Source organism: Candoia aspera, chromosome 3 (assembly GCF_035149785.1).
Source record: "Candoia aspera isolate rCanAsp1 chromosome 3, rCanAsp1.hap2, whole genome shotgun sequence".
Taxonomy (NCBI): domain Eukaryota; kingdom Metazoa; phylum Chordata; class Lepidosauria; order Squamata; family Boidae; genus Candoia; species Candoia aspera.
The window spans coordinates 183495932-183508087 of NC_086155.1; the positions used below are offsets into that span (position 1 = coordinate 183495932).

At 39.0% G+C, this 12156-nt stretch overlaps 1 protein-coding gene across 1 annotated transcript; it reads right to left on the bottom strand.

The window, feature by feature from the left end:
• Nucleotides 1-8058: 8058 nt before the first annotated feature.
• C3H8orf88 (chromosome 3 C8orf88 homolog) lies at nucleotides 8059-11164 on the bottom strand. The gene is made up of 4 exons (XM_063299975.1): nucleotides 10974-11164; nucleotides 10770-10855; nucleotides 8674-8758; nucleotides 8059-8177 (listed from the first exon to the last, which is right to left on the bottom strand). Exons 1-4 carry the CDS (start codon nucleotides 11041-11043, stop codon nucleotides 8059-8061), a joined length of 360 nt encoding a protein of 119 aa, XP_063156045.1. The 5' UTR covers nucleotides 11044-11164.
• Between the last annotated feature and the right edge of the window lie 992 nt (nucleotides 11165-12156).

Sequence of the window (12156 nt, forward strand, 5' to 3'; positions counted from 1 at the left end):
ATGTATGTGTATACACACACACACACACACACACACACACACCATTACAGCCATTACATATTTCTGTCTTTACTCACATCACTACAGCAGTTTGCTATAGCTGGTCACGAATTTTGGTAGTAACAAATTTTATTGTGATCACTGACCACTTCAAAAACAGAAATAAAATTCTGACAGCAAGTAAAAACCATAGTAAAACTTAGTAATTATAAAACTGATATTGTCAAAGTATGGTATATTTTACCAATAGCAAAACAAAACTTAGCCACAGAGAGATAAAATTATATTGACAGCAACAGTGGATTCTGGAACTCTTGACTAAATGGGGGGTTATTAGCTATAATAAGGACAATATAACAAAACATGGGTTAGTGTTTCAGAACTCTTCACCACAGGGGAAGTCTTCATTCAAATGGGATACCCCATGATTTCCCCTCAAATATAGCTGTTAGACGTTAAATCATGCCAGGATTAAGGCTCTTCTGAATTTGGGACCCATTATGCGGCTTATTTAGCTGGCTTGAAAAAAGGTGAGCAACTGCCCAAGAATGCATCTTTAACCATGGCAGCCAGGTCAGATTGGCCCACTGTTTAAGGGATGCCACTGCACATTTATATCCATCAGCATGATTGCAGCAGGTGAGTAAAACCTGTTTATGTTTCAGTTTCTCATGCAATATCCTGTCCCAAGATGAAACAAGTCATCAGTTAAAACCAGAAGCCTCAAGCCCACAGGGGGGGAAAAAAAGCAACATTAGCCAGTAAGAGGATGCATGTCCAATTATGAGCTTCACTTCTGGTCATACCAGCCTCATGGTGCAAGGCATATTAGGAACACAACATAGAACTTGAAATATATTCCTTAAGAATTTAGACTGCACGCTTTCTAAAGGGATAGATATCACTTGCCTACAGAAAGTCAAAAAGTTACATTTTCATCACCACATAGCCTTCATAATGCCAGAATCTGGGACTGATTGAATAAATTATTGCAGGCTTCTAGAAAGTTGTCATACATATCAAAGATTGGCATCAACATTGGCTTCATGGGTGCCAATGTATTAACATTACTTTCAATTGGACATAATGCAAGCCAAATTAGTTATGACTAGAGCGAGGATTTCTATGACGTCATTTTTTTTCTGGAACCTCTATTTGAATTTATAAGTAAGTTAAAACATGTTTTAGAATAATCTGGTGAGAATTAGATGCTTTTTATTTTGCCTGAAAAGTCGTATTTTGACTTTTTTTAAAGGTGTTATGTCATATTTCTGTGTAATTTTGTAACAAACATCACATTTTGGTCATTGGCAACCCTCCTGATAAGCCAGCAAGTTTGAGCAAGCAACAAAAGTGAGAAATTGCCTGGGTTTTTTTTTTCCTTTTCTTATTCGCTTCCCAACTCAGGGAGGGGTATGTAGGTATGTGTGTGTGTGTGAGAGGGAGGGAGGTGGGAACAAAGGATTCTCCCCTGACCAGGCCTGAAAAAAAAGATGAGAATTTGCCTGTTGTTTTCATTTTCTTATTTGCTCCCCAAATCAGGGGTGTGTGTGATGGAGGGAGGGAAAGGGAAAAGGCTTCCCCCCTTACCAGGCCTGAAAAAAAGGTGAGAATTTGCCTGTTTTTTCTTATTTGCTCCCCAACTCAGGGCTCTGTGTGTATGTGTGTGTAAGAGAGGGAGAGCAACCTCTTTTAAAATCACTTCAGCAGGCAGAGGCATCTCCCCTGACCAAGCCTGAAAAAAAGTGAGAATTTGCCTATTTTTTTTTTCTTTTACTCATTTGCTCCCCACCTCAGGCGTGTATGTGTTCGAGGTGGTGGAGTCACGTGAGAGCTGCAATCTGATTTCAACATGCCTAAAAGTAGATGTTCAGCGAGTGTGGAATTACGGCATCTTGTTCAAGAATTTGGGGAGCAGATTTTCAGTAGTGATGGTGATATTTTGTTTTGTAAATTGTGTGAAGTTAAGGTATCGGCCTAAAAGCGTTTTAATATTCAACAACATTGTGACACCGCAAAACACAAGAGTTGTTTAGCAAGATTTACCTTCACTGAGAACAGGCAACATCTCCTTTTTGAGAGAGCTGTTTCTTCAACTGCAGGTTCATCAAATATCCAGTCACAATTTTTAAGGATCTCTGTACAATGATGGTTACTTCAAATATTCCCTTAAGGAAATTAGGTAGTGGTAGCCTCAGGCATTTTTTGGAGAAGTACACCAGTCACCCGATTCCAAATGAATCAACTGTAAGGAAAAATTACATCTCTGCCTGCTATGAAGATGTGTTAGAAAAGATAAGATCTGCTGTTGACAAGAAGATATGGGTTTCAATAGATGGAACAAGTGATGTAAACAGAAGATATGTAGCCAATGTTATTATCAGCACTCTGAAATGTGACAAGCCTGGTGAAGTATTTCTTCTAACATGTGAAACTCTACAAAAAGTAAACAATCATCAGCACTCTGAAATGTGACAAGCCTGGTGAAGTATTTCTTCTAACATGTGAAACTCTACAAAAAGTAAACAATTCCACTATTGCTATGCTCTTTGATGATTCTATGAAACTACTCTGGTGGGATAGTGTAAAAAGGGGACATATCCTTCTCTTTGTAACAGATGCCGCTCCATACATAACTAAAGCAGCCAAGGGACTTAAACTTCTTTATCCAAAAATGATTCCTATCACATGCCTTGCACATGGTTTACAGAGTGGCTGAAGAGATTTGAAGCAACTATCCTGATGTAGATAATTTTGAATGGGAAAAATGTTCATTAAAGCTCCACTTCAAATACAAAACTTCAAAGAAATTGCTCCTACTTTGGCTCTCCCTTCCCAACCTGTCATGACACGTTGGGGGACTTGGCTGGATGCGGCTATGTATTATTTCATAAATTACACTTCCTTGCAGTGGATAAAGAATTTGACTATTGTGAATCTTCCTCCATCAAGATTGTGCAAAATTCCTTTTCTGAAACCTTGGCTGGACACTTAGCATATATAGGATCTAACTTCAGTGGATTATGAAGAGCAATCACCCACCTTGAAACTGTAGGAATGGAACTTAGTGATGCACTGAACATTGTAAAACAAACTGAGAGTGATTTAAAGCAAGCAAAGGGGAAAGTGGCTGAAAAAATTAGTGATAAACTGCAAAGAGTGCTGCAATCTAATCTGGGTTATTCAACACTTGCAAAATAAGTAACGCTCTAAATGGACTCGAAGCAAAATTTGAAGACTTCGAGCCAGAATTTTCTCCGGATGAGTTTGCTTTTTTCAAATTTGTTCCTATATCCTCTTGTGATGTCGGAGTTTCTCCAGATACAAGAACATACTGGTGGACAATATAAGTTTTGAGTTTAATAACCTCAAGATGCATGTGGTCATCCAATGCAATTCTGCTGTTAATGAAAACTAATCCAGGGATGACCATTTTACTCTCAAAATGTTCATTTGATTCCTTCAATACTAGCATTTCTGCACTGGAAGAATATTTTTGCTTTAAAAGTCGTATTTTTGGTTTAATTGGTCATATTTAAAGGTTTTTAAGGTCATAAATGCTTGCATATTTCTAACATTTTTAGGTCATAGAAATACTCGCCGTAGTCATGACATACCGGTAGAAGTCTTTCTGCCACCCAATTGACATGGGACTGTCAATAGTACTGCACCTTATATGTTGCTACACATTAATAATTATATATTGCAGTTCCTCCCAATACTTTCAACTGCCTTAGAATTGTTTTGCAGTCAGATATTAATATGGATTGTTAAAAGTTCCAAAAATCTAGTTGTGTGGTCGCTAAGTGTTGACAATGACTTGATGACATACAATCATCATCATCAAAGTTCTAAAACACAGTTAAAATTAGTTGGATCAATAAAGACTTCAAAGTCATACTACCTTTTGATACTGCTCATTTTCACAGATGAAGAATTATCTAGCAAAAAGCCCACAGAAAAGTTGAATGAATCAATGCAAAAAGTGTCCTATTCCAAGTTAAAAATACAAATTTAGAAAAAAAAATGTATTAAAAATAACCTCTTAGCTCTCTGCTTTCCTGTCCAGGGAGCCACAGGCTTGTGCTTTCTTCCTTCCACTCAATGGGTTTTCAGAGGCACCAGAATGCTGGCATGGCTGGTTAGCAAGCATGGCCTCTCCTAGAAAGGATCCCATCATCATAGGCATCAGAGAGATGCCAGTGCACCCTAGCAAAGACTGACTTCTAGACAGGATTCAGAAGAATTAAAACTTACTTCTTTGTGATGTTTTTGCTACCTCTGATCTCTGGCTTTTCTCAGATGGCATTGGTGATTGACAAGTTTGGTCCTTCTAGGAAAGGACTCTATTAGTAGCAGGAATTGGCTGTGTCAGGGTCATGGTTTGCTGACAACAAACTGTGTTAGTTAGGAGAGACAGCAAAAGCAGGATGGCAAATGCAAGCCAGGGAGAAAGATATGTATAGGTAGTTCTCGCTCGACCACCACTGGGACCAGCAACTCTGTTGCTAAGCGATGTGGGCGTTAAGCAAGACATCACATGACCACAATTGGCTTAAGATCTCACTTCCACTATGGTCATTAAGCAAATCTCCTATGGCCAAGTAAGACATCATGTGACAGCGACTTGTGATTTTACTGCTGGCTTCTCCATTGACTCTGCTTGTCGGAAGCTGGCTGTGAAGCACTCAAATGGTGATCTCATGACCATGTGATGCCACAACAATAGTGTGAGGACTGGTTGTAAGGTTACTTTTTCAGTGCCGTCATAACTTCAAATGGTCGCTAAACAGGGCAGTCGTTAAGCAAGGACCAGCTGAATAAAGAAAGGAATATTTGTATCCTTGCCACCCCATCCCTATTTTAGACTAGCAGAAATTTGGTATCTATGTTAGCTTGACATCTATTCACTGTCAAGTGAGTTATACCTGCTCCAATTGTCCAGAATTTAAAATGCCAGCCTTAAGCCCATATTCAGAGTGGTTAGAGCTGAGCTGAGCTCCCAGCTGTATTGGCAGAACCAGCACAGAAATGTAACATTTTATTAGCAAGAAACAGGAAAGTTAGAGGGTATGGCTAACTTAAGTTGAAAGTGAATGAAGCCCAAAGTAATATTAGCCTTGCTACCTCAAGAGGTGATAGGCACACCTCAAGAGCTGATAGGTAAAGGTAAACGTTTCCCTTGACATTAAGTCCAGTCGTGTCCGACTCTAGGGGGCGGTGCTCATCTCCGCTTCAAAGCCGAAGAGCTGGCGTTTGTCCGTAGACACTTCCGTGGTCATGTGGCCGGCATGACTACACGGAACGCCATTACCTGCCCCCCGAAGCGGTACCTATTAATCTACTCACATTTGCATGTTTTCGAACTGCTAGGTTGGTAGGAGCTGGGACTAGCAATGGGAGCTCACCCCGTCACGCGGATTTGAAGCGACCTTCCGATCGGCAAGCTCAGCAGTTTAACCCGCAGCACCACCGCGTCCCTTTCAAGAGCTGATAGGCAGAGTTTAATAAGGTAATCAGTACCACTGACCAGCTACTTATGTCAGTGTCAGCCCATCACACCACTTGACCTGCAGCATTCTTTCTATTTGTTATTGAAGTGACAATATTGTATAAAATTGTACAAAATACTTCAGGGCCACAGATTCTAATGCACTGCTTCAAATCATACAGTGCCATCATGGGTGACTCAACTGAAGCTTCATTAAATCAAGTCAGCCATCCAAAGCAATACATAGCCCTAATCATTCGATTATTAAATCTTCATATTGTTTAAAATAATTCTACCTCAATTTGAATTGGTTTATTGTTCCGGAAGAGTTACAGTGATTTTCTGAAAAGCATACCCATTTATCAGAAAAAGAGAAACACTTTTACCAGATGTATCTTTACATTAAAATCTTGTTAGCTATTTAGTTGTTATCACGTAGAAAAGAGTACAGGAAAATCTAGGAAAGGGAGGGGTAAATGTCAGAAATAGAGACCAAATTATTAACACATAACACAATACCCTATACTTAAAATATTTTTTAAACACTTTCAAACAATGACAAAATATCTAAACCCTAATAATTCAATGGAAAGTTTTAAACGTGTGTTTAATAAAAGGACAAGTACAAACATATGTAATATATACAACAGCCCTATACAAACATTTGCCTGTACACAACTAATTGAGTTGGGACACATGGAAGGTGGGACTTAATCTGCATCTTTAATGGTCATGTTTTGCTACTTACTAGTTAAATGCTTAGCATGAAGTTCTACAAAGATTCCATGTGCTTATACCAATTCTTGTACATATTGATGCTAAATGTGCTACAATTCAGCAAGCAGGTCGGTGCATGGAAACCAGAGCTTAGGTTTGTGTCCATGTTCCCCAACCCAATTAGTTAATCACATGAGTTGGCTTCTAGCCCAAAGTGCAAACAGCCACAAGATATCAGCAATTTATAGCAGTTAGACATATGGCATGTTCCCAATACTTGGCATTTTGCCACAGTAAAAGGTAAGCCTCACACTTGTTACGATCTAAAAGCAATAGCAGCTTATTATCATATGTAGCATTTGCAAAACTTGACAAGTGATAACGATCCTGCTTCATTTCAGCAGCTCTTTCCTTCATTATTACAATAATCTCAGTGTAATACTAGTTCAGAATCAGACAAAAGTTAAAGTTGATTCACGTACATTTTCGCTTGAACATAGCTTTACTTGTGACATGAACTGATGATTACACCAACTGTAAAAGATACATCTGAATTCATCTATTGGTATTACAGATCACTTTCCCTTAATTTTTTTAGTGGTGAAAAGAGACGCATTCCTTATCTTCAGAAAGATCTATCATTGCTTGTAGCAGGTAATAAATAATTTTTCTACAAGACAAAAGCCCCACACATTTAGTTAATAGAAAACATCACATATTTAAACAAGCTTTGAAATGTGTTAGCATTTATTAGATTGAATCATAACTCAAGATAAGACTGAAAACTATTTAAGAAACTCAAACCTCTAACATAAATCATTAAAAGAGCTATGAAGAATATAGAAATAATGAATTAATGGATACTGGCAACATTTATGGATAAAAGAATATGTGACAGGACATCCACCAGAATAATAATCTATACTGGTAACTCTCTGAGCTTTACCTTCCACAAATTGCTTTTTATACCCAATGAGGCTTAAACTTATTTTAGACATTCTCTTCTCAACTCTCATCAATAAGCTACACTAATATACTGATGAAAGCTTTCATAGCCAGTGTCAATCCAATGGTGATAAGCTTCCAGTCTAATAGGCTGTGGTTTATTTAGGCGATCTCAGAAATGCGCTACAGAGCAGATCACTGTCACCTCTGAAGATGCCAGCCATGGTTGCTGATGAAACATCAGGATACCAGGTAATTAGACCACAGCCTATTAGCCCAGAAACTCATCATCACTGGAAAGATATACAGTATTAAGTTTTAGTAGATTTTATACGGACATTTTTAATCACATGTACAGTTTGTATATTTATAACCATTGTGTGAATTATTGCAAAAACAGTTATTGAATTATAAGCAATAACCCAATCTAAATAGTTCATATAACACTTCACATAATATAAAAATGCTACGAAAAAACTGTTCTTGATCTTACAGAAATCCATGTAATAACTTGACACAGGAAGAATCAATAGCGGCTCATGCATCTCTCTTTGCATTGTTAAAGAAGCATGCTTTTCGCAAAGCTTGAGCAGCTGCTTCTGAAACGCCTCCTAGCTGTCTCCTCACTCATATGCATACACAGCCACTACATATAGCTCTATTTTCATTTTAATCCCCCAATATTTTGGTGGGAAGGAGGTTGGAAGGTCCTCCTGTCTATAGCTTATACTTGTGTGCAACATCACAATACAATTACAAAAGGTTGGAGCATGCATCATGACACCATCATTTTGCCATCATCATGATTAAGAATGGACACCTATGCTGAAGGCTTCACTATATAGTAAATCTGTACTATTAATTTAAATGTCAGTTAAATTCTTTCCACAAACTCAGTTTTAAATTCAAATACTTACTGGTTTTTCTAGTACCACAGGGTGATCAGGAAGAAATTCTGGCTTCTTTTGAGCAAGTGAAACCCCTGAAAGTTTCAGAAGGAAATCTCTGCTATATGTTATTCTTTCTGTTAACACAAAATTTGATTACTGAAAAGTGAGAGCAACATTGATATTCAAACCTTCCTATGAAAATCAGTTAGATTTTTCTGCAAACAGTTTTACAAAAGTGTTTTAGTTAGCAAACCTGTATCCTTATTACTAAAAGCAACAAATTATGGTTCTGAATATTTATATAGCTATCATTTGAATTATGATTATGCATTCTATACTCAATGGTGTAGTAATTTAGACAGTTCTGAAGTTCAACGTCTAGTGTTGTGAAGAGATTGGAAATGACATGCAGCCAATATACAGCTTATCCCATGAGCTTCTGAAGTGTAAATACCACTCTTGCAGTAAGCATGGTATGCTAAATAAGCTCTTGAATACAAATTAATTTTAACCTCTCAGATAAATTCCAAATATGTATTAAATTGAAAAATGCTAGAAAAGTCTAAGCCTATAACCTGAAATATATTTTGTGTAATTCTTCATGGTATTTTTAGAATCTGTAATGTTTACCTTTTGTGACTTCATGTTTATGCTGCTCTGACAGACTAGGAATCACATTTTCATTTAAGACCAGCATTCCATTAGATTTACACATCTAAAATTAAGTGTACATACATATTATATTATAATATACATATATGTATAATATACATATTTTGTATATTGATTTACATGATTTTAGAAACTTTTGGTAATTCATGCAAGAGCACACATTTTATTTAAGAATATAATTCAGTTAACAGAGTTTTTTTTTTATTAAAAAGATACCACATGTAGTCTTAGTAGTGAAGAGCACTACCAAAACACCCCAACCGTAGAAACGTTCAAACAGTTCAAGCTTGTTTCACCACAGCACCCAAACATTAACTGTATTACTGTCAGGGCAGTCGGTGAAGAAACAACACTGAGTCAAAGTTCTAACTCTAGTTCTTTATTGTTTCTACCATACACAGAATCTTGCCAGATTAAAGGTTCCTTTTCTGAACCACAGGAAAAAATACCCCTGGGAATCTAAGGCGGTGCCAGCCTGCCTTTCTTCCTCGGCCCCCCCGCACTCTCCACGCTAAGCAGGCTGTGACTTCTTTTATCAGTCTGGAATGCACTCTCCTCTCCCCCCTCTCCGAGCTCCATCATAATTACAAATCCATGAAGTGGGTAGTTATGTAGTCACTACATACAGTATGGAAGAAAAAACAAAATTTATTCAAATCCTATCAGAATATTTTCACAGGCATACATGAGAAAATGCTATTAAGACTGTCAGATTAGCCACCACAAAATTGTCAATGTATTGATTCTAAAGGAGAGGAGCCAAAATGGCAACCAACTAGCAGCTCCTGAACTGTAACTGGCCTTACCCCCCCTGGCTTAGCCCTACAGCCCAAAAATGCCACCAAGAGGCAAGAAAAGAACCCTATATAGATTCTTCTATGTTGTTTTTTATGCACCATTTACATTTTGAAAGAACAAGATACAGTCTACTTACTACAAACTTGATTTAAGGAATAGCGCAGAGTTCCATTTGACTGTGTAGATATTTATTTATTATTTTTATTTATTATTCAAATTTAATTACCGCCCATCTCCCCAAAAGAGGGACACTTTTTTACAGCATTATGCACTAATTTGGTATACATATTATAGGAAGACAGCCATTTTAGTCTATGGTAGACAAAAATCAGCAGTCTGATATAGGATTTAAATTGGGATGAGGGGGTTGAAGAGAAGAGACAGGTTTGTTATGCAGGTTAAAAGTGAGACAGATTGCAAGTACCTTATCAGATAACACTTGTAATGTGTTGAAACACATTACTTTTGTTGAGACCTTCTGAGGTAGCCTGAAACTTTTTGATGTATGTTAATTCATCAATTTCTCATTCATTCATGCTGCTAAAGTCCCATTTTTCCAAAATGGTCACTTTGAGACCTGCAATAGAGTGCCTTGGAGGTTGAAATGCTCTGTGATATTACTTAGTCCTTGTTTTGAGTCCTGATATCAAATTTGTGTCCATTCATTATTTTGTGCAAAGTCTGTCCTACTAGAGGGACACTGCTGGCAAATAATGGCAAATATCACATTAGAAGTCCTCTAAAGTACTATCTGGCTATCTCAAAATGTCTCAACAAACACAACGTTTTAAATGTTTTTAACACATTACAATTGTCAATTGGTAAGGTACTCGTAATCTGTCCAATATGTAACCTGTCTTCCCCTCCTTTCCCTTTTCCCTGTCTCATCCCAATTTAAACTCTACATCAGTTTAGCACTATATGCATCTGATGAAGTGAGCTGTAGCTCACAAAAGCTTATGCCTTTTAATAAAACTTTTTAGTTGGAAGAAAGTTATACCAGGCTTCTGATTTTTGGTAGGTACAGTAAATCAAAGCCATCATCCTAGGCAGTAGTTTAAAATACACAATAACCACAATTATCATTTTGCAGGCTGTTATTTCAAAACAAGTTCAAGTAATGGGATATGAAGCTGGCTTGTTAAACTAGCCAGACTTTGTTAAAAATCACAACATCTAGCTTATCTATAGTGTCAGGTTTTGTAATGATTCAAGTAAAAGATGTTTTGTTGTTGTTTTCTTGAAATAATACTTACTGAACTAATTTCATTATGTAAAAAGACAGGAGCACTACATGGAAACTGAAAGTTAACAGGGCCTGTTGATACTGTGGAAAAGGATGCTGTAAAAAAAAAGGTAATAGGCTTAGTTCTTCATTAATATGCTGATTGTACTTCTAAAACTCTGTGTTAGTGTAATGTTTTCTACACAAAATGCCTCGAGGTGATCAAGGCACTTACCATGAGAAGAGAGGTGGCGCACAGGTCTTGCTGGCTGGAGGGTTTTACCAATCAATCTTTTAGTTTCCATCTGTTAAAACACTTGGAGATGCCATGCTGTAAAAGTAAACAGCCCCCAAATACACAGATGGAAACCGGGCGGTTGCTCAAAGTGTACTAATTCAGGACTTCCCAACTCCATGGCCACTCACCCGGACTTTACGTGCCAGTCCTAAACCCTCTCCCATTCTCAAGGCGATGAGAACTGGGCCTAGGCGTCTGTGAAACTCCTCAAGGAGCCGCCACTCTAACTGAAGTTCCCACTGAGTTTGGTAGGTGTTAAAAAAAGAGAGAAAGCGAGCTCTCGGGGAATGGTGAGAAACCGCGAAGGCTCTGAGGGGTTTCATAAAAGAGCGCTACGAAGTTCGTACGGAAAGACGGCCTCCCGAGCAAAGCGCCAGGCTTTATAATCACTAAGCAGAGAAAGTATTTTTCCACCCCCATGGAGGGCAGCTCTGAAACGGCCGCGAGCACCTCCAGGCCCACGCACAAAACGCCCGCTCACGCGCATGCGTGCTCCCCTTTCTGGAGCGCCCTGGGTGCTTCTCTCGCGGCTTGGGCCGTCGCGTTCGACTCTTTCGTTGGCCGATGGCCCCTTCCTCCTCCCCGCTCCCCGTCCGGGTCTTAGCGAGACCCGCTTACCAGCTCTGTGCGCTCTCACCCCGGGAGCAAGAACAGCGCCGGCCGTCCCCGCGAGCGCTTAGAGCCGTCTTCAAGAGGGAGCCGGACGGGGCAACTCGGCCAAGTGACGGCCCGAATGTTTGTTGGCGAAGAAACAGCCAACCGCCTCCTCGCGAGGCGCCAGTATTCTAATCATCATCATCATCCATCAATCATCATCATCGACCTTTTGGCTCTGCGGCCACAGACTCTAAAAAGTTGGCTTTGGACCTGGTCCTCTTTGCCTTTGGTTCCTCGGGGTTTGATTACCGCGAGGAGCTCATCTCGGTCCTGCTGTGCTCGAGTCAGGATTGGCGGCGGCGGCGGCGGGGAGCATCTTCTGCCACCTGAAATCAGCGCCGTTTAAGGCCTTTTCTTCGCAGGGGGTTGCATTTCTTGCCTTAGCTCGGCTTACATTCATTTATTTAGAAGAGTCTTAGTACCCTTACTGCAGTTTATATGGAAATAATAAGCGCAGAACTGG